The sequence below is a fragment of the Eumetopias jubatus genome, unplaced genomic scaffold, assembly GCF_037043125.1.
Source record: "Eumetopias jubatus isolate StellerSeaLion01/CBP00866 unplaced genomic scaffold, mEumJub1_p1.0 scaffold_13, whole genome shotgun sequence".
In the NCBI taxonomy this organism is placed as follows: Eukaryota; Metazoa; Chordata; class Mammalia; order Carnivora; family Otariidae; genus Eumetopias; species Eumetopias jubatus.
Window position 1 is genome coordinate 4,528,413 of NW_028274819.1, and position 22,749 is coordinate 4,551,161.

Below are 22,749 nucleotides of genomic sequence, written 5' to 3' on the forward strand. Positions count from 1 at the left end.
GCTCCAGGTCCAGGCTTCCCTGTTCAGCCCCCGCCCTGCCCCTTGCCAGGGCTTGGAGCCCGTCCCAAAGCCCAGAGCCTCGCAGAGGTAGCCGAGTGGATCTTGGCCCCCATGCAGATGCGCAGTCAGCCGGCAACCTCAGGGTGCCCACCTTGGCCGGGGCATCTTGAAGCATCCGTCAGACTTGGGCTGGTTTTTGGTTGGGGTCACCTGTTTGTTGGCAAAGGCCTGAGGTATCGGGGCAGAAAACACCGGAGACGATGCGAAGCCCAGAAAATCAGTAAAGAGTCGGCAGGTCGAGAACTGGCTTCACGTCTTTAACATGGTCCCCCGTTTTAAACCGCACCTTTTTTTTTTTTTTTAAGAGTGTGGTCAAGATCTTTTCGGGCCGAAAACCCATGTTGTACAGCTTCCAGACATCACTGCCACGCCTGCCGGTCCCAGCTGTCAAGGACACCGTGAACAGGGTAGGTGTGGCCTCGAGCTCCCTGGGACAACCCCTCTGAGCTGCCGGGCGTCCGGGGGTTAGGGCTGGCGGTTGGCTGGATTAGGTCTCAGCCGTGTGCTCGTCCGGCTATTGTCCAAGATCTCTTCCTTTCTAACTTATCAGTACGTACGAGGTGTTTTTTTCAAAGGCATCACGTTTGATAGCTTTGTAAATTCTTTTTAAACAACTTTGTTGTGATATAATTCACATACCATACAGTTCCCTCAAAGCGTCCAATTCAACCGTCTTTGGTACGTTACTTGCCTGGTTGTTTTAAATTGCGGTGTATATGTATATAACATGAAAATGACCACTTTAACCTTTAAGCCATGCAGTTGTGTGGCACTGAGTACGGTCTTATTGCGCGGCCTCCACCACGGTCTCGTTCCAGAACTTTCCATCACCCAAACCCCACACACGTCTGCTGGCGGGGCCGGCCTCTGCTTCACCTGTGGAGGAACAGCTGGGCTGGATCCCACAGCACAGGCGTTCCCACCGAAGCCAACGAGGGCTTCAGTTTCTGCCTGTCCCGTGGACCCATTTTAGAACCTTGGCTTTTGAATCCCGGCCTAGTTATTTCGTCCCTCTTGGCCTTTTCAAGTTCCCTCTCTGCTCTCTCGAGCCCTCCCTCACCTGCGGCATGGCAGACAGGAGCCCCGCCCCGCGGGAGCGTGGCCAAGCCACCTGCGGCTCTGGGTCCGTGAGTGGGGCCCGCCTGCTGGTGCCCGGTGCCCGACTCAAGCTGCTTCAGAGTGGTCACGTTCCACTCATGCGCGTCTCACTTTGAGTAAACTTGAAAACTTGAACAGCTGTTCGGTTTCAGGAGTGGCACCCTCCCTGTAAACATTCAAGGAGGGGTCCTAGAGATCTCCCTGGGGCCCCAAAGCTGTTTTCACGGCAGACAGAACTTGGCGGATGGACACGTTTCCTAATAAACCGAGGGCCTTACTTTCTAGAAGTTTGCTCATGTATATAGCAACAGCTGCTGCTGATGGTCTCGAAACCCCATCACATCTGTGACCGGCCACCTGGGTGCTCTCACTTCAGGGTGGGGCTGCTCAAAGTCAGGGGGCCCTACAACCCTGTACCTGGAGACCTGGCCTTGACACTGGGCTTGGCCTTCCCCGTCCCATCGTTCTGGCTCCTCCTTCCTGCTACCCAGTGTCCCGACCTCGTCCCCAGCATGTTCCCGGCACTGTCCTGAGTCACTGTCGAGTGGGTGGGAATAGGGCTTTCATTAAGGGCCCAATGATGGATAAAGACTAGTGAGATGTCCTTGTCGGCCGAACCGTGATCCTGTCGCTCCGGAAGTCGCTCCGGTGATCTTGTAGTGATGCTTGTCTGGAGAACTAGAAGGCCAGTAAAGGGACGAAGGAGTGTGATGGTGTCATTGTTGCTGATGTAAAGCCATCCGGCTAACTCGTGTGGGGACCCGCAAAACCAACTTGGGGGAGTTGTTCTTTTTTTTTTTAAGATTTTATTTTTAAGGGGAGCCTGGGTGGCTCAGTCAGTTAAGCGACTGACTCTTGGTTTCGGCTCAGAGTTGTGAGATCAAGCCCCACATCATGCTCTCTGCTGAGTGTGGAGCCTGCTTGGGATTCTCTGTCTCCCTCACCCCCCCCCCCGACTTGTTCGCCCTCTCTCTCTAAAATAAATAAATCAACCTTTAAAAAAAGGTTTTATTTTTAAGTAATCTCCTTGCCCAACGTGGGGCTCGAACTCTTGACCCCAGGATCAAGAGTTGCACACTCCTCAGACTGAGCCGGCCAGGCATCCCTACTTGGGGAAGATTTTTAAATCTTTTAAATAGGTTTATATTTTTTCTAAGGCGCAGATGAGGGGCCTGTGTGTTTTAACTTGGCGTGTGTGCTTTGTGTTAACCCTAGTATCTAGAATCGGTGAAGCCTCTAATGAAGGAATCCGACTTTAAACGGATGACGGTTCTGGCAGAAGATTTTGCGGTCAGCCTTGGACCCAAATTGCAGTGGTATCTGAAGTTAAAATCCTGGTGGGCTACTAACTATGTAAGTATGCATACTCACCATCTGTCTTGGCGGAAATGCATTCACGTGCACATACTAGTCTGTGCCACCAACCAGCCGGGCCTTCCCGTGTGTGGGGGGTGAGAGGAGCCACTTGGCGGGTGATAACGAAGTGGGGTGTGAAAGAGGGAGGTATTCAGCGTGACCAGACGGAACCAGAAGATGGGGCTGGAAGTGGGCGTGGTTGCGGGGCGGGCAGGTGCGTTGTGTTTAAATCAGGCGCCGGCTGCACGGGTGTGTTGAACTCACACTAGCACTTAGGCTCCCACACGTGCCGTGGCGTGTGTGACACTTACACACGCGTGCCACAGAGCAGTCACTCTTCCCCTTGAGGCCCCGCCAGCCCGTGTGGCTCCCGCTAAGCTCACCAGCGCTCTGTCCTTTTGGCACCCTGCAGGTGAGCGACTGGTGGGAGGAGTACATCTACCTTCGAGGACGAGGGCCGCTGATGGTGAACAGCAACTACTATGCCATGGTGAGTGCCCTGGGCGGGCTCAGCGGGCATCACCAGGGGTCCGCCGGCCGCCCGGGAAGCTCCTGCCCCTGCTCCCGCTGACCCAGGCGCCCTGCCGGGGCCCAGGACCTGCTTGCCAGGCCTGAAAGCTGCGTGGCCGTCCTTTTGTGTTTGCCGCGAGCCGCTTGGAGAAATTAGGACCGCAGAAATACTCTCGAGGCTGTCGGTGGCCCCTCGCTGCAGGGCCCCTCTCCCTGTCGTTACAGCTGGGCACTGTGTTGTGATGCCACGGTGGCGTGCGGGCCCGTGTCCCTGCCACCCCCAGAGCTTGGCGACAGGCGGCCGCGGCTCCCCGGGCCCAGGGGCGCAGCTCTCCGCTGCCCTAGGACGCCAGGTGGTTCTTGTCTTCCGAGGCATCGATGGCCTGGGAGGGCACTTCCCGTTGTTTTGTTAGAAACCCCACAGTTTGGGTTCTGGTAACTGGTATTTAATAGCTTTAATAAATGGCCGGCCTCATTCTTTGTCCATTTTCTTTCTGTTCTTCACTTTTATTTTCTCATAAAACACAAAGCTGCCCAAGTGTAGGAAATGCAGTTTTAATTTCTTTTCTATCAGAGCAGGTGTGATTTAACACAGATGGAAGTATTTTAACCGTGCGGCAATGCCCTCCCGTGTATTTCAGTTCGCGTGGCTTTTCCCACGGACGTTCTCTCTGCCGACACGTGTTTACCTTTTCAGGACTTGCTGTACATCCTGCCGACGCAGATCCAAGCAGCGAGAGCGGGCAACGCTATCCACGCCATCCTGCTCTACAGACGAAGGCTGGACCGGGAGGAGATCAAGCCGGTATACGAACACTGCTCTGTGAACAGTTCTTTTTAAATGGCTTCGTTGGCTTAGTGGACACGGCTGAGGCACAGTTTGATAGGTCCTGTGATATTTATATTACATACCCCTGAAACCATCACTGCAGTCCAGGGAGTGAACACATCTGTCACCCCCAGAAGTTTGCTTGTGCCTTCTGTCCCTCTGGATCACTTGTACTTTCCAAAGCTTTATGCAAATGAAATCATACAGTAGGTTCTCTCTCTCTCTCTGGTCTAGCTTCTTTCACTCTGCATAATTACTTTGAGATTTCATTCTCCCTGTGTCTTCTAAAGGGTTATACATCTCTTGTACTTCATCCCGTAATCCCTGCCGGAAGAAGCTCTTGTTTACTTTTGAAGGAAAACAGTTGAGCTGGTGAATTATTCAAGAAGAACAAGACATTTCTTTCTTAGATATCCCTTTGGTTGAAGTGTCAGTTTGTAAACGGTCTGTGGTGTAAATGTCCATTGAGAAATGATCAATGAGAAGGCGTTACTTGGGCAGGAAGGGTGCGGGGCGCTGAGCCCAGGTCCGGCTCGGCGAGTATTGCCGTAAGGTCGGCGGCCCAGGGAAGAGCTGCTCTCCACATTTCGGAAGAGATGAAATCAAGCACTGTGTGCACAGAAAACAAATCCAGTGTTTCGTTTGCTCCTTACCCCTTCCCCACCCCCCCCGAGGAATTTTTTGTTTGAAACGTTTTTTTGTTGCAGATTTTTCTGTTGGGATCCACAGTTCCGCTCTGCTCTGCTCAGTGGGAGCGAATGTTTAATACTTCGCGGATCCCAGGAGAGGAGACGGGTGAGTGGGGCTCCTTCGGGAAGCATTTTTGCTCCTTACGCGCCGCGGATGGATGTGGCGGACGGGCAGCACACGGATTTATGCTGACCCCTCCTGAGAGTGTGAGATTTTAGGCTCAGGAATATTCCTTCTGTTAAATTTGCTTGGTCTTTCTTAGGGCATGTGACTTATCTTCAGACTTCAGTTTCTCTTTGGTCAAAGGCTGTCTCCCACGGTGTTTTTCCCAGGTCTGGTTAAGAATATTCCTTTTCTTCATCTGGCTTTCTAGGGAGTTTTGCTCTGGCTCACATGCAGGGTTCCTGTGTAATGCATGCTGGCTTGTGCTCAGGAGGCTGAGCTTGTGATCTAGCAGCTCACTTGGAGCAGCCTGACCTGGGACAGCTGATCCCCGGCCCCGACCCTCGCAGAATGCCGGGCAGCCATGTAATCGGAGCCAGGACACCCTCGAGAATGAAAGGGAGAGACATGCCATCACCTGGGACTGTCCCAGGCCAGCCAGGGCTCAGACTGGGCCACCCATGAGCCTCCGGATGGCCGTGCAGGTAGCAAATACTGGCCACTTGCAACTGAGAAACTGGACCCCATCTGAGACCTCATGGTGGGCTGTTAAAATGAACCCACTGCCGGTTTGTTTGTTTGTTTATTTGTTTTAACCCACTGCTGCTTTCGAAGCTGATTGTATACAGAGTCCCAAGCTGATCTGGCTTTTGGGGGGTGTCGTTATAGCCGGGTACCTCTAGACTATGAGCCCCGGGCAGGAACTTGTCCTGTGGTGGTAGGCATGGGGGTCCTCGGACACAAAAGCTGGCCTCTGGGTGGGCTTCCGTAAGCGGATTCAAGCCTTTTTCGGTTCTGGGACCTAGAGGCTTTCTGAAGACTCCAGCAATGCACTCGGTACTTCCACCGTGTGGGGTGTTTCTGGCTTGAAAGCCAACCTTTGTCTCTCTTACACTCTGGAGTCCAGTGATCTGTGGCCAGATTTTTGTGAAAATGGATGAGTTGGCAAAAAGCAGTTTTGGGACAGTTGGGACAGTAATAGCATTCTTGAAATTTTTGTTTTTATTTTGTAAAAGATTTATTTATTTATTTGAGAGCGAGCGAGCGAGCAGGGTGGGAGGAGCAGAGGGGCTGAGAAAACCTGAAGCAGACTCCCCGCTGAGCATGGAGCCCGACACGGGGCTCAACCCTGAGATCATGACCTGAGCCGAAACCAAGAGTCAGATGCTCACATGATCGAGCCACCCAGGTGCCCCAGTGATAGCGCTTTTAAAAGTGATTTTAATAAAGTGTCATACAGTTTCTCTTATCTGTGGTTTTGCGTTCCGTGGTCTCAGTTACCCACAACCAGCCACGGTGTGGAAGCTGATGATCCCCCATAACATCAGCCTCACCCTGTGTCACACCTACATGACTCATCTCACATCATCACGAAAAGAAGGGCCAGGATGAGGTATTTTGAGAAAGAGAAACCACGTCCACGTAACCTTTATTAGCATGCGTTATTATAATTGTTCTACTTATTTTTTATTGTCGTTATTCTACTATACGTAGTTTATAAATTAAACTCTATCGTAGGTACGTAGACTAGAAAAAACATTAGTATGTCTGGGGTTTGGTACGCTCCACGGCCTCGGGCATCCGTGGGGGTTTTGGAACACGTCCCCCTGGGATCAGGGGCTGCTGTACTTTCTCTGCCGGGATCTTGTGCATCATCTGTTAGAGTTATTCCTAAGTCCTTTATTGTTTTTGTTGTTTTAAGTGTATTTTTGAGTTGTTGGCTACTGACTTTATTAGTTTCTAGGGCCATTGTAACAAAACACCACAGCCTGCATGGCTGAAACGGACACTCACTGTCCCCAGTCCTGGAGGCCAAAGCCCGAGATGCAGGCGCGGGCAGGGCGGGGTCCCTGTGAAGCCTCTGTCCTCATGTGTGGACGGCCGTTCTCTCCCTGGGTCCTCATGGGGCCGTCCCTCCGTGTGAGTCTGTGCCCTCATCTTTTCCTATAAGTACCCCTGTCATGTGGGATTGAGGTCCATCTTAATCACCACGTGTTAACCTAATTACCTGTTTAAAGGCCCTGCCTCCAAATATAGTCACATCTGAGGGTAGGTCCTCAGCATGTGAGTGGGAGGGGCTCAGTTTGGCCCAGAACTCAAGGGGAGAGGAACGCAAATGATTTTAGACCCTGAGTGTCTACCCAGCTGTGCTCTCAGTAATGTAAAACAGCTGGTGGTTGGTGGGGTCGGTTGGATTTTCTGGGGTTAATCGTGGCTGTGAGAGGCCCGTGTTCCCAATCCCGGTATCTTGTCGATTCTTGTTTCTTAGTGTACCGAGCTGGCCAGGACCTGGTGTGGCGTGGAACGGAAGTGGTTGTAGTGTGCATCTTATTTCTGACTTTGAAGTGAAGGCTTGAAGGGCGCGTTTGCCTAGTTTTCTGGTAGAAACCCTTGAGCAGGCTTAAGTCATTGGCTCAAGATGATGCGTCCAGTGAGTGGCTGAGTGGAGCTGAGACAAAGTCAAACCTCTCAACTCTGATCTGTACCGAGTCCTCTACAGACTCTTGAGAAGTGGACGGATGAGCTGCGTGGAGGGGCGCGGGGGGAGGGGTTGGGACCACTGGACGGTTGGGCCAGGGGGTACGTTCTCAGCCTCCCCTAACGTCCCGCCTCTGGATTCTTTGTCCTGCCGCAGACACCATCCAGCACATACGGGACAGCAAGCACATCGCCGTGTTCCACAAGGGGCGCTTCTTCAAGGTCTGGCTCTACCACGATGGCAGGCTGTTGACGCCCCGGGAGATCGAGCAGCAGATGCAGAGGATTCTGGACGACCCGTCGGAGCCTCAGCCTGGGGAGGCAAAGCTGGCGGCCCTCACCGCGGGAGAAAGGTGTGCGGCTCCTCGGTGACATGGGTCATGCCCCGGGGGCTCTGGGGGCCTGTGCTTCTCTTCCCTACCCAGGGACCCAGCTGGAGGATGGGCGTGGGGGGGGGGGGCGAGTTGCAGCGGCGCTGGGGGGCAGGGCTGGAGCCTGGGGTCTAAGCCCCGCCCCCACTGGTGGGCCACCTTGGCTGTGTGCGAGGCAGGCCTGTGTCTGCTGGGTACCAGAGCTCATGACAGACGGGAGTTAGGCTCTGTCACGGGGCTGTGGGCCCATTTACTTTAGGGCACAGAACAAGTTGAAACCAAGGCCTCTGTGTCAGGGATGAATTTCTTGCCACGTTTCAAGATCATTCAGAGGCTTTTGTTTCCCTGAGGAATTAGCTGGTAAGGCCAGAGCTGGCTTCTCCGCCTCGGCTCTGGGTGCACTGGGCCACGTAAACCTTTGTTCTGGCGAGGTGTTGTCGGGGGCTCGGGAGGATGCTGAGCAGCATCCCTGGCCGCCGTTGACAGCCACCCCGTTGTGACCAACAGAATTGTCCAGACGTTGCCCACTGTCGCGGGGGGGGCAGTATCGTCCCCGGTTCGGCACCCGAGTTACCGCAGTGTGGCATCTGTTAGGGCAGCTTAGGAGCAAGGTGGTGAGGGCCCTCTCAGAGAAGAGGAGAAGGTCCGGGCCCACAGAGGGTGGCAGGGGCGTCTGGGGAGCAGACCGCACACTCCAGGCTGGGAACGGCAGAGTGGGTCAGGGCCGCCAGAATGCAGAGAGGGTCCCATGGGCCCGACTACGTTGGGGCTTGATTCGGGCGTTAAAGGGGCTACCCGAAGGCCCCGAGCAGATTTATGAGATTATTCTGCTCCGGGGGCTTCTCAGGCAGTGAGGGCTGGAACGGGCAGTGTGAGCTGGAGGGGAGGCTCGGTCCCAGAAGCCCAGGAATATTGGGCCATCGCTGGGGCTTCACCGGGGCTGGAAGGAACCGCGGAGGGCAATGCATCCTGGGGAACGAGCTCCCTCCCCGTGTGCTCGTGAGCATCAGTGGTGGGTGGGCACAAAGTGCCGGGGAGGAGTGAGCTTGTCTGGGACCACCTGCCCCACAGGGCTCTGGGCACCTGGCCCTGATGCTCCCCTGTCTCACCGCCTGGAGCCCTTCTCATAGACGCCAAGTGTATACATGGGCGTCTCACCCCCCCGAGCACTTCTCGTAGACGCCGAGTGTATACATGGGCGTCTCCCTCCTCCCTGAGCAATTCTCATAGACGCCGAGTGTATACATGGGCGTCTCCCCCCGCTCCGAGCACTTCTCGGAGATGCCGAGTGTATGTGCTGGCCTGTCACCTTCCTGTCCCCTCACACAGCACCAGCTGCATAGTAGCCACCCTTGTCCCTGTGGCTCCTGGCAGACAGTGAAGACAGAGGTCCCGGCTAGGTGTGTGTGTGGGGGCCGCGGTGTTGACGGGGGCGTTGGCACCACGGGCTGCCTCGGCAGAGTGCTCAGGGAGAGAAGAGAACAGGAGACAGGCGAGATGACCCTGATCTGGAAGGGTGGGTGGGGCGAAGGACCAGAGGAGGGCCCGAGTGCAGGGTCCCGGAGCCACGGCTGGGACAGCTCTCAGGAAGTGGGTGTCACGTCAGCTCCTTGTATCCCACGGAAGGTGGGGTGAAGAGAATCCGCTTAGTTGGACTCCCAGGGCTTCCCCTTATCTCCCGGACGTCCTGTGGTCATTAGTAGTGTGGACCTGGTCGGGACAGCTTGGGTTTGAAGCTCTCCCTGCCACAAAGTAGCCGTGACCACATCTCTGTGCCTCAGTTTCTCCCTCTGAAAGACGGGAGTGGTAGTGTTGGTCAGTGAGCTGGCACGTGGACAAGGGCTGGAGCAGAGCCGGGCAGGAGGGAACGTGCTCACGTGCACTTGCCAGAACATCTTCAGGATGGACCCTGGCACGGGTGTGGGGAGCCCTGTCTCGGGGCCACTGCCCCCAGGTCGCTGTGCTCAAAGTGCGCATTCCTGTGGCCCGTCCAGCGTTGAGCGACCAGAGGTACACGCCGTCCCTGTGCTCTGCTCTGGAGCGCCTGCCGACGGATGGTGCTGACCCGCTGCAGACAGAGAGTCCTAAATACGCAGTTTCCCTTAAATTCCTACAAAACTGTGAAAAGCGTCATCATTTTGAACATCATGTATAAGATGTCCCCACATTCCTGTAGGTTTGACTCTAACCTTGTTTCAGAGTACCCTGGGCCAAGTGTCGCCAAGCCTATTTTGGGCGTGGGAAAAACAAGCAGTCCCTCGATGCCGTGGAAAAGGCAGCATTCTTCGTGACGCTCGATGAAACAGAGCAAGGGTACAGGAAGGAAGACCCGGATGCATCCATGGACAGCTATGCCAAGTCTCTCCTACACGGCAGGTGTTTTGACAGGTAACACGGCTGTGTCTCTACCCTGAAGGAATAAGGCTCACACAGAAACATAACTTTGGTTCTCTTTTCTGCGCGCGTGCGCACACACACCCCTCAAGCAGCAGACTTGAGATTTTTCCCTCTCCGTGCCCGACCACCTCCGATGGGAGGCGCTGGTCAGAGGAGTGGCAGCGGGCGCCTGGAATCCAGGCAGGAGAAGGTGGTGGACGGGGCTGAGCTGGGTATCGGCTCTGGCTTACTCCCTGAGCTCGTGACTGACCCGGAGCCTCCCTTCCCTGGTCTGCGGAGCGGTCCTGCCTGCCCGGCAGGTGGGGGTGAGGCTCGGCCCAGGGCGGGGGTGTGTGGACGCATGGCCTCCCGGCTCCCTGCGCTTGCCTTGTGGGTCCCTTCATGTTAGAATAACACACTCTGTTCTGCTTATCTTTGTGTCTGATAACAGAGAAGTGACTAATCTAAGTTCTCTGTGTGCTCTTATTATCACTCTGCGGAGATTTATGAGTGTCGGCCCGCTGTTTGGGGAGTGGGGACAGAGGAGCCCATCCTGAGTAAGACAAGTACGTGGTTTTCGTTTGACTCGGTCTTTTTAAACACTTAAGTCTCGTGAACGTTTCTTTTCCATGTAGGTGGTTCGATAAGTCTTTCACGTTCATTGTCTTCAAAAACGGGAAGATAGGCATGAACGCTGAGCACTCCTGGGCCGATGCGCCCATTGTCGCACACCTGTGGGAGGTGAGTGGTGGCAGCTTTGACGTGAGTGTGGGAATTGCTGTTGCAAATCCAGACCCCAGACTATGTTTCACTGTGTGATACCCGTCTGATTATAGAAGGTTTCTTACCGCACGTCGGCACTTCATGTAACATTAATTAGTTGAACAAAAGGCCTTTGTGTCTTCATTTCCTACAACATAGTTTCTTTTTTTTTTTTTTAAAGATTTTATTTATTTATTTGAGAGAGAGAGAATGAGAGAGAGCACGAGAGGGAAGAGGGTCAGAGGGAGAAGCAGACTCCCTGCTGAGCAGGGAGCCCGATGTGGGACTCGATCCCGGGACTCCGGGATCATGACCTGAGCCGAAGGCAGTCGCTTAACCAGCTGAGCCACCCAGGCGCCCTACAACATAGTTTCCATAAATAGAAACACATTTAATGCCATCTCCAGGTAGAACCGAAGTAATGGAATGGCAGTGAGCTCTCGTGCAAGGACTCAGGGCAGAGCTAAAGCAAAACCATTTCTTCTTTGCTGTGTTTTCGAGATTTTCCCCATATGCCAAGTGTTAGGCACTAGAAGCAAGCGTATTAAAATCCTGGTTGATAAAAATGCAACCACATCATTTAATTCTCAAAATTACCAAGTTATTTAAAAACCGCCAAACCCCTATCATCCGGTCCCTCTACCCAGCTTGTTAAAATGCAGTGTTGGATCGACCCTGCCACTTCTTTAAATTTTAAAAAATCCATTTCTCCCTGAACTGTTGGAACTGTCTTTGTGTTTGGCACGAACAATTGAAGGAAGGTTGGGCTTTCTTAACTCATCCGCCACAGTTCTTGTTTGAAGAAATTTCTAAACTCCGGGATTGTCAACAGTGGACCTGATCCAGAAATTTCTGTATTATCTTGATTTGATGAAACTCAAGGGTAACTTTCTGTGAAAGCAACAAGGCCCTTTGAAATTCACCCTGAATGCTCAGCCTGTACTTTGCAGTCTTCTGCTGCTCTAGTAAATGGAGTGAATAACGTGACCTAAATTTGTTGCATCTGTGGGAGCCACATCCCTGGGCCCGCAGGCTGAGGACCCCACTGTCCTTCACAGGGTGTGGAGCTCGGTCGAGGACCTGAAATGATGAAATCGTAGTGAACTTGTAAAGACATCTTAACGCATGACCTTGGTTTTTTTTCTTTTCTCGCTCTCTCTCTCTCTTTTTAAATTTCTGTGAAGGCTTTGAATCTCAATGTTTATTTTTAAAATATTCTATCCATTTTTGTCCTAGAGTCACACAAATCCTAGAGCATGTCCTGCTGTCTCTTGCAGGGCCGTGGCACACACCCCCTCCTCTGCCCAGAACACCGTTTTCCTGGCCACGGGCCCCGTCAGGCCTCAGCTTGACCACACTCCCTCCAGGCCCCTCCTCTGCCTTCTCCCAGTCCTGGGTTAGGAGTGCCTGATACCCACTCCAAGACTTCTCTTGAGCGTCTTAAACCTGGTTGGGGCTTTGGCAAAAGCTAACCTGCTGTTCCTTCAGCCAAGTGAGGTCTTCAATGTGGGGAAAAAGCATAAACAGGGAAAACAAAGCATTACTTAAGAGTCTTTAAGATAGCGGTATGGTCCCAAGATGCGAACATATGATAAAAGCAGTCAAGTCTCAGAAGGGTCTTCGCCACCGCCCGTCTGCTGATGCGGTGAAGATCCAGCCACCTTCGGCCCCTGGACAGAGCAGCTAGACACGGGGTCTGTCTACACAGCGGAGTCGTCCAGGCTTGCTGCCCCTGTTCCAAGGTTGTCCTGAGTGACAGCTTTTCTAGGTGAAGGAGACAGAACCTGAGCCACAGGCAGTCGGGACGACACAGGGTGACTTACCAGGTGGAGAAATCTGCACATTGACAAGGCCAGGCTTCTATTTTAAGTGCGCTGGAGGAGATAAGGGTGAAGGGATTGCGTTGTGAGCCCAAGGTGATCACTCCTGTTCCTGGCAGCTGGCAGAATGGCCTGAGGCTCCAGGGACGCGGGCCCAGGAGCTCCCCACAGGGATGGGAACTGACCTGCTCTCTGTCACAGAGCCCCGGGCCAAATTAAAACGGGAGCTGGTCTGTTCATGGCGAGCCAGTCAGGAATAAATCTGGTCAGAGCTGGATCCTGTTTGCTGCTGACGTATTTCTGAAGCTTCAGTGTGTTGGATCTCTGGGGGCTTTGATGCAGAGCGGCTCAGACACAAATAGGCTGGCTCCTTCGCTTGCTTAGATCTCATGGACGCTGACCACACGCGCACACGTGGCCGCCTCCACGCGCCCCCACGCTGGAGCCCCCGACCCCTTACCATCAGGCAGGACCACCACCCGGACTTGGGTGTGGTTTTGTTTTTTTGTGGGGTTTTTTTTTTTGGCCTCCGCCACTGGGATATAAGCTCCCTGAGTGCAGGGATTCCTTTTTTTTAAAAAAGCTTTTTATTATTATTTACAGAGATATAATTGATAATTGACATACCATAAAATTCATCTTAAAGTATACAATTTGCTGGGTTTGGGGTATTTACAAGGTGGTCGGTCATATCACCATCACCAGCATCTAATTTTAGGGCATTTTCATACGCCCCACACCCCCGGGGCAACCACACATCTACTTTCTGTCTCTCTGACTGGGTTCTGGCTAGTGCATGGCTTGTTCCACATTCCGACGACCATAAACACTGCCCCTGGGAAGCATTCGTGCACAGGTCTTATGCGAGTGCATGTTTTCATCTCTCGCGAGTGTGTACCCTGGAGCGGACTGAGTGGGTCAGGTGGCCATGTTTAACGTCTTGAGGAAAGGCAGAAATTCTGGTCTGCTTTGTTCACTGTTCTCTCACCGGTGCTCAGAGGGGTGCTGGCTCATAGTAGCTGCTCAGTAAATACAGCTGAATACGTTGGTGTGGGTGTCCTCGTGGGGGGGGCAAAAGAATGTCACAGCTGTGCCCGGGGCCTGGCTCACGGGGAGTGTGAACTGGGGGCACGGCTTCGCCCCCCCGGCTCGGCCCCCTCATTTACACAGTGGGAATAACGGGGCCTGCCTTCCAGACTTGGGGGGCGGGTGACACCCAGCGGGCACCCAGGACCTGGAAACAGGCTCCGCATGTGCTGGAGTCTTGGCTGAGCTGCTCACCAGCCCACAAGCCGGGCAGCCTCCCCACATCCGGTTTTCTCCCCTCTAAAATGGAAATAAGAACTTTCACGTTAGGTGACTGTGCAGAGGGTGTCAGGTGCGAAGAAGCACACTACTAGCAGGCCCCGGGAGTCGCTCCTGCTAAGTCTTCATTACACCTCTGCGAGGAGCAAGGATCTGTCTCCTCTGGAGGTTGTTTCAAAGATGCTTGAGGTAGCACTGTTGACCATCGTCTTCTCTGACCTGACGCGTGTGTCTTTTTGTTTGTGACAGTATGTCCTGGCCACGGACTCATTTCAGCTGGGCTACGCAGAGGATGGGCATTGCAAGGGCGACCCCAACCCGAATATTCCGTACCCCACACGGCTGCAATGGGACATCCCGGAGGAAGTGAGTCCAAACAACCTTGCGTGGGGGATGAGCGTGAACGGTTACAGCCCGATTGCCCCCGCGTACTTGCTGCGCGTGCACCAGCTCAGCGGGAGGCACGGACACTGACCTGTGTCCGCGCAGGGGCCGCGGAGCTGCTTGCTACAGTTCCTGCTGTCTCGGGCCCCGGGAAATGGTTCTGCCTCAAGTTTTGGCGAAGATTGTCGGCGAGATTTCCAGCTCAGATTTGGCTGGACATCACAGTGAAAAAGTGGAAAAACAAAGTCACTTCCTTTAGAGTGGAAATACTCTGAGATCACTAACTTATCATTTCTGTCTCTCTTAACAATTTTCATACACAGGCTGTTCAGTAAAAGGAAGCGTTTTGAGGAAGGAAGTTTAGGGTTGGAAATACCACATTCCTGCATATCTGCTCCAAGCAGTCACTCCTGAGGCCCGAGGAGTGATTCTCGAAGTAGAAAATGCCACGCGTGCGGCTACCGTGTCAGCCAGGCCTTCTGTCCTGCATCCCCAGGGGACCAGTGTGCACAGCTCAGAGGTGTTGCCACTGCCAAGGCGCGTGGGCTGAGGGTCCCTGTACCTGACCGAGTCGGTCACCATGGATTCCAAATTTTTCTATAGATTTCACTTTTCGAGCAGTTGTGGTTGCCCAGCACAATTGGGCAGGAAGTCCAGAGAGACCCCTCCTACCCGCCTCCCCCCACCCAGCACACACACGTTCCCATCGCTGACGTGGGGTTCGGCGTTAGTTAGCATTGCGCGTTCTTGGCATTTGGACGGATGTACGGTGACCTGTATCCATGTACAGCCTCACACAGAACAGTTTCACTGCCCCAGATCTGGGCGCTGCCTGTCCCTCCCTGCCCCCCATGCCCCAGCACCCAGGGATCTTCTCACGGTCGCCACAGTTTACCTCGTCCAGAATGTCCCATTCTCGGAATCCTATTGAACGTGGCCTCTTCAGACCGGCTTGTTTCCCTTAGTCGCATGCATTTAGGGTTCCTCCACGTTCTCTCGTGGCCTGGGAACTCCTCTCCATGGCGTGGTCGTACCACAGCCCGTTTGTTTTTTAAAATTGGGTCCTGGGTCGCCACAGTGGATTTCACAATACTAAACAAAGCGTACTGTGCGGAATGCCCTGTGGGGTCACGCTCAGACCAGGCCTTCCTCCTGCTCAGGTCACCCCAGCACTCCTGGGCAAGTGGGGGGCCCTGTTGCTCCCGGACTGTGGCTCTGGGAAGAACCGGGAAGAAGATGGGATGTGTGTGTTTCCAAGCAACAGCTCTGTCAGCGGCACGAAAATCTCGCCTCTTCAGGGTATGTCACCGGCCAGTAACACCTCTTTTCCCTTTTTCCTCCAGTGTCAAGAGGTGATAGAGACTTCCCTGAACAGTGCCAACATTCTGGCAAATGACGTGGATTTCTACTCTTTCCCGTTCCACACCTTTGGTAAAGGGCTGATCAAGAAGTGCCGGACGAGCCCAGATGCCTTCGTCCAGCTTGCTCTCCAGCTGGCACATTACCAGGTACGAGCCTGGGGTTTTGTCACGAGCCCTCAGGGTTCTGAGCATGTGCCCGGAGCCACTTGCCCCGGGGGTGGGGAAGGCCGGACGCCTGTCCCGGCGGGCAGCGGCTGAGACACAGCCTGCTCATAGCCCTGCTCACAGTCCTGCCGTGGTCCAGGCCTTCTGCCACAGGCGGGGTGGGACATGTGCTGAGCAGAACCCCTCTTGGCGGGGGTGGGGCGAGTCAAGAAAAGACACAGATGCAGGACAGCAAAGGAGGTGATGTTAAAATCAGAGAAACCGAGATGGGTAGGCCCAAATCGTACTTCCAGGTGCCTCTACGGTAGTTCTTAACAAAGATGATCAAATCACGAAGCTTTCTTTTCTCATGTAACATACTCACTGGAGTGCACACACGCGGAGCCATTGGACAGAAGAGCGGCCATCATAGGAGCTCTTTGTCCGACAGAGATAGGGGACTGACAAATACAGTAACTAGATCGAGGAACCGGGTCTTAGAATTACTAAGCTTGAGTTTAAAAATTGCTGAGCAGACTTGGCACGTAAATACGCAGTGTTCGGCCAATAGAAGGAGGTGCCATCTCAGATACAGAGAAGATTTTCGTAAAAGAACACCAGGTTCCGTGTTTGCAGATCTCAAAACGATTATTTTCTGCAGCGACAGAAGTTAGCAAAGCTGACCCGAGACGAGTAAGAAGCCAGGAGGAGGTCAATCCCCATGATGAAAGTCAGAAGTTAGAGCGGCGCCCGCCAACATGAACCTGCTTAGAAGCAGCTTCGTTGCTTGGATGAGCGTAGGGTTCCAGAGGCTTCCGAAAGTGAGGGGCTGCCCGGTTGACGCCCAGAGCCAGCTTCATTTTGGGTTTGATCAGGAGCTGCATAGAGCCACCCCGGTGGTACGGAGTGCCTTGCAGGAGCTCTGAGGATGAGCGAGGGGGCCTTTTCGTCTCTGCCTCACGCACAAGGAGGTGAGCTCCCTTGCCTGAGACCCACAACTCACAGTGGCATGGCTCAGCTTGGATCTAGGCAGGCTGGTTCTAGAACCCGTGTCTTAATTGGAGGGGTGGTGCGTAAGAGCCATAGACCAGTTTTGCTCATGAATGTACATGCAAAAAACTTAAATAAAATATTAGCAAATAGAATCCGGCGGTGTAGGAAACGTGTAATCACCAGCAGCAGCTTGTGGTGCCAGCAACAAGGGGATGGTTTGGTATTCGTAGATCCGGTAACAGATGAAATTATATTATTAGGTCAGGAAGAAAAAGGAGAGTCATCTCGACAGATACTAGAAAGACATTAAAAAACTTGGCATGCATTCCCGATAACACCTGTAGGTAATAGGAGCTATTTCCTTGACGTGGTAAATAGCATCATGTATCAGCTGATGGGATAACCGGGCAGAAGGAGGGTCAGTATGTCTTCTCAGGAGCTGGAGATGGCAGAAAAGCTTTTATGATTAAGGAGGCTGCTCAGGAAGGAGCCCGGAGCAGAATTCTACAAAGACCAGTATCTCCCTTGTCCAGCACTTGGCCAAGTAGAAAGTACGGTAGGGCAAGCGGAATGGGAACCAGAGACAGGAGCCTGGGATCCAGGCATACGTTTATAAAGCAGGTGGGACTTTTGGGGAGGGAGGTAGAGACGGTCTCCAACAGGGAGACAAGGCTTTGGTTTTGGGTAGAAAGTCTCGACCCCACAGAGGCGAACGTGCCCAGTGCACGTGTCCAGTGTGGACACAGTCTGAGGTCCGGAGATGATTTTGGGAAGGGAGCTCAAGCGACTGATGCTCAAGTTCATTTGCAAGAGGTGGCGTTTGAGAATAACCAGTAACATTCTGAAAAATAAAAGTAACGACGCGGGCACTTGTTCTTCCAAAGCCTAAAATGTAGAAATTGGAAGAGTCTACTAATGAGCAGGGTGCAGCACTGGGCCGTTCTCTGGGATAAAGGCAGGATTTAACGTTAGTGGGAGGGGATGAGTCGATTAGTGAATGGGGTTGGAAAAATTGGCTAAGTGGTTCCTTTTGGGAAGCAAATAAACAGCCCAGTAAGAAAACGGAGTCAGAGCAGACGGTGATTCACGAGAGCAGAAAATTACAAATTGTCAGGAAATGTACGTGGAAAATTTAATCTTGCTAGGAATCCGATAAATGCAATGTAAGAAAGACTGCATTTTTGCCTCTGTGATTTGCAAAGGTCTTCTTTCAATTCTGTGTTTGTACAGGGGAACTTAGGGAAGTGTGTGTGCGGCCGCTGGGCTCATACAGCGGGAAGTGTGTGTCCTGAAAGTATACCCATTTCCCAGGCAGATTCTTCCTTGAGAATTCTATCCTTTATGGACAGGTTCACAAAGATGAGCTGAAACATACCTCTCGGTAAAAGTTTGAATCAGTCGAAAAGGTTATCAGCATGAAACGTGTTAAAGTGTATTTTCGCACAACAGACTGTGTGTGACGGTTAAATGTGTCTCTAGTGTGAAAACACTTGGCCATCAGACACCATGTGAAAGTTTTGAGTCTTTACTACGGTGATCTACAAACTGGTCCACGGGCCACATCTCGCCCTTCACCTGTTTTCACATGGCCCTTGAGCTTAGAATGGTAATTGCGTTTTTAATATTGGAAAAAAAAACAAAAAAAGAAGAATGCTATTTTGTGACGTGTGAATATCAAATGTAAGTTCAGCATTCACAGGGGACGTGTTGTTAGCATTCAGTCACACTCGGTGTGGATGGCCTGTCCACAGGTGTTTTGAGTGGACTGAGCAGGTGCCATGGAGACCGCCCTACCTGGCCCGCAAAACTGTAATATTTGCTACCTGCCTGTTATGTTATGGAACACGTATCCTAGCTTCTTGCTTTATCCTGTGCAAAATCTAGAAGGAGTGGATGGAGAATACAGCAAGGGGCTGTGGAGGTTGATCTTTATTTTCTTACACTGTTTTTTTTTTTTTTTTTTTTAAGATTTTATCCATTTATTTGACAGAGACACAGCGAGAGAGGGAACACAAGCAGGTGGAGGGAGAGGGAGAAGCAGGCTTCCCGCGGAGCAGGGAGCCCGATGCGGGGCTCGATCCCAGGACCCTGGGATCATGACCTGAGCCAAAGGCAGATGCCTAACAACTGAGCCACCCAGGCACCCCTACACTGTTCTTTGTTCACATTTTTTGCACAAGCGTGCATTACGATTGCTTTTTAAGAAACTAAGTTGCTTTTTCAAAGTTAAAGATCATTTATTTCAGTACTTACAGCTGTTCTTTTACCCTCAGGCTGGAAATAATCAGAATTTTATTCTCCACCCTGCTTCCTCCTCCCATCCATGTCAGTTCACGGAGCACTCAACCTATTAAGGGTCAGTGTATTCAGATGACCTATTATTAAAAATGTGAGGCAGATCTTTCCAGTCAGAAGTTCTTGCGTGCAGGCTCGGTTGAGCACCAGCTGCGTTAGGGACGTGGCTCTTTGTGGAATTGTGGCTTCGACCCTTCTCTGCTCAGCTCAGAGCTGCAGGACCTCCCCTTGGCTCTGCATAAATCCAGATGTCCTGCATGTCCTGGGGGCCTGTTCCAGGCTTCTGACCCTTCTCTGTGCCCTGGACCCTATAGGCAGTTTGGGAAAATCTCGGGGAGCCCATCTCAGAATAACATTTGTAAAGCATTAAAGGAAATACATAGGTATTACAGAGGTAATCAGTTAGTAAAAATGCACGTCAAAATATTAAATGTAAATGAGTGGCACAGTGAGTGTAATTATGTACTAAATTTGGGGTGGCAGAGCTAATAACTACTGTAATTGTGAAGTCATGATAAGCGTAGATGGTATTTTGGGACATCTGCAACAACCATAATTTGTTGTGCAAATAGCTATGATTTTCTCTTCAGAGTCACTGCACTGTTGGCAGTAACTGTGGTTTGTTGACTGTGCCTCTAAATGCTGTATTTGAGCTTGAGGTTAGTAGACATTAAAATATGTCTATTTTTCCCTTCCAAGTTAACATGTTCCAAAGGTTAGTGACCATTGGTCTGATCCCTGTCTGCCCTTCCAACCTTCTCTCATAACATATCCGGTCTCATTCACTCAGCTTTTGCCACGCTGGCCTTTTTGCTGTGCTCAAATATGTCAGGCTCATTCCTTCCTCAGGGCCTTTGCACTTGCTCTCCATTGGTGGTTGCTGTTTCCCAGATTGAGGTGTGGTTGCTCAGGTCTCTGCTCAAGTGCCCCTGTCTCCTATTTAAAATTGCTCCCACCCCCTCACTCTTCTGTCACCTTGCCTTGTTTCTGTTCGGTGCACCTGTCACTGTGTAATATTCTATAACCCCATTTCTCCCATTAGAACAAGGGGCAGGGACGTGATCGGTCCCCAGTGCCAGGAACATGCTAGCCACAGAGGAATAGGCATCTGTAAATAAGTCGTGACTGATTGAATGAAGACACTTGGCGGCGGTCATAATTTTAGTCTACAGCTATTCGCTTCCAGCTTTGGGGCCATGTTTACTTTTCATTTAGGAACTAGAGGTGAAAAATTCCCCCACGTGCCACCCCCTTGAACCCTGAGCCCCGGGGCCGCAATCCCAGGGTGTGACTGGTTTATATTCTCACACCTTTTCCTGTCCGTATCTCCATCAACCATGTCTTTTGATCTGGCTCGTTAGAAACCGGAGGTGTTTTCCCGATGGCGGCTGGTTGCGGCAGGTGAAGTGGGACTGCAGGTGTAACCCGGCTTGGCTCTCGGGGGGGGGGGGGGGGGGGAGGGGCGGGGCGGGGCTGAGCACACTAACACGCAGTGCATTAGCCGAGAGGTTTTTAGACGATCATTTGCAAAATTGTGGGTATCAATGCATGACTATGCTGACCACTGACACAATTAAAGTTTGGTGTTGGAAAGTGGACCTCGCATAAATCAGTGCATTATATATCCCAAGCTAACGTTTATTGAATGCCTAAAATGCCAGATTTCTACTTTTCTCTTATAGCTCCTTCTCTTCCCGCCCCCCCTCCCTCCCCACTGCCTTGTCATGCACCCCTTTGAACCTGCCTGCCGGCGACAGCTGGTAGGAAGTTCTCTGAAAGGCATATTTGACGAATAACCTGGACCCCCCTGCTTACCTGTTCTATTCTTATTCTCACTCTACATAGAATAGAATGAGGAGTTAGAGCCCCTCTTGGAGCCCACCCAAGGGAAAAGTAATGACTGGTGTGTGGAAGAAGTGTGGTGAGTTGGTGGCTCCTTGTGCCGGGCGTCGGGGCAGCGTGGAAGGTTTCCGTGGCGGGCGGGGGGTGTGCCGCGCGTGGATGGCAGTCAGCGGCGGCTCGTCACAGACCTCCGGGCCTGTGTTCCTCACCCCGTGGCCTGCTCGCCTCGTCACTTCACAGGCAGGACTGGGGGAGGGACAGAGCCCCGAAGGCCACTCCCAGGCATGGCCCGCTCGCCGGGAACTTCAGCCTTGACCCTGGCACTGGGTTTGGCGTCACCGTGTCAGCTGGTGGCAGGGTGTCCTCTGTGCCCTTGGGGTCATCAGGGCCTGGACACCAAGAGGCGTTGTCCGGTCAGGAAGAATTGGGGTCCACAAACTGCTGTGGGCCACTTTCCCGTCCAGGCTGGGAACCTGGGCGTCTTGGAGCTGGCCCGGCGGCCGGGGTCAGTTGGCAGGTGATTTCCTCCCATAGCACATGTGGCGGGACGCTGTGTGCTCCTCGGACCCTGTCCTCCGCACCACCTGCTGCTTCTCCCTGGAGCCCCTGCTGAGCTGTCCTCCTGTCAACTCCAGGGGCTCAGCCTCAGGTGCTGCCTCTTCCATCAGCCTGTCCCCCTGCCAGTCCCCGGAACGGGCACTCCGCCCGTCTTGCCCTCCCCTTTCCCCCACACTGGGCATGGGCTTCTCGGCCCTGCACCCAAGAGGCTGGCATGTCTAGAGACAAACCCCAAGGGGCTGCCTCTTCCACTTCCAGTTACTGAGTGCTGACTCTGGCGGGCCCCCGGGCAGCCCCCTCTATGCCCCTCCGTGCCGATTCCCCACGCCTTCGCTCTGACTCCCGGCCCCTCCCTGCTTCCCCAGCCTCAGCAGGCCAAGCCTTCTTCTTGGTTCACAGAGAAAACGAGAGTGTTCCAAAGAGACCTCCTGACCGCCCCCCCACCCTTCCCCATGGCCGCCCCCTCTGCTTCGTTTCCCCTCCTGCTGGCCACCTGCCTTCCTGCTGGGGGACATTGCTCCTCACCTGTCCCTTCTCTCCTGGGTCATCCGCATTGTCATCCAAACATGATGGACTATTTCCTGCCAACACCTTTTGTCTTTGAATAATTTCCAACTGTTGCATGCCCATCTTGTCATGTGTCCCTTCCATAAGTGTGTCTGCACTCGGGTAGGTGTGTGAAGCTCAGGAAATTGTGCCATGGCATCAGTTGCATCTGGAAATAGGACCTGGGCTACCCAGAAACTGACCCCTCCCCGCCACCCCCAGGCCTTTCCAAAGCTAATGACGTCTCCGTCTGCCTGCTGCACAACCCCGTGTGAAGACTGATGAGGACTAAAACTAAAGCTGACCATGACCCATCCCTTCTTGTGCGTTAGAGTCCATCAGTGGGCCCTGCCTTGTATTAAAATACTTTTCCTCTCCCAGGACATGGGCAAATTTTGCCTCACGTACGAGGCCTCTATGACCCGGCTCTTCCGAGAGGGGAGAACGGAGACCGTGCGTTCCTGTACCACTGAGTCGTGCAACTTTGTGCTCGCCATGGTGGACCCCACCCAGACGGTAAGGTGGTGCCAGGCTGAGGAGGTCCCGTGCACACCTCCTCCAGGGGCGCCGAATTCAGCTTCTCTCCCCGTCTCTTTTCAAGGGAGCTAAACGTGGTCGGGACACACACAGAGAGGTTAACGCTTGTGTCAGTTCTGTAATGTCTACGATTCAGCTTGGACTCCCTAGGAGTCTACACTCGAATCTCACATGGCATGGGAAGGCATGAGCGTTGGTGTGTGGGTGAGGAGCCTGGAACCATGCCATGGAACCTTCTACTCGGGGTCAGCAGAGCCCGCTGCCCACACCCA

At 52.9% G+C, this 22,749-nt stretch overlaps 1 protein-coding gene across 2 annotated transcripts in view; it reads left to right on the plus strand.

The window, feature by feature from the left end:
• Positions 1-22,749, plus strand: part of CPT1A (carnitine palmitoyltransferase 1A) — a 50,562-nt gene that overhangs the window by 23,172 nt on the left and 4,641 nt on the right. For both annotated transcript variants that reach the window (XM_028117840.2, XM_028117841.2), the window contains exons 5-15: positions 366-467; positions 2,374-2,511; positions 2,927-3,004; positions 3,722-3,829; positions 4,561-4,648; positions 7,341-7,536; positions 9,754-9,942; positions 10,566-10,671; positions 14,067-14,183; positions 15,545-15,709; positions 22,322-22,456. In XM_028117840.2, the coding sequence (XP_027973641.1) occupies positions 366-467; positions 2,374-2,511; positions 2,927-3,004; positions 3,722-3,829; positions 4,561-4,648; positions 7,341-7,536; positions 9,754-9,942; positions 10,566-10,671; positions 14,067-14,183; positions 15,545-15,709; positions 22,322-22,456 (1,422 nt within the window). The remainder of the gene's footprint in view (positions 1-365; positions 468-2,373; positions 2,512-2,926; positions 3,005-3,721; positions 3,830-4,560; positions 4,649-7,340; positions 7,537-9,753; positions 9,943-10,565; positions 10,672-14,066; positions 14,184-15,544; positions 15,710-22,321; positions 22,457-22,749) is intronic.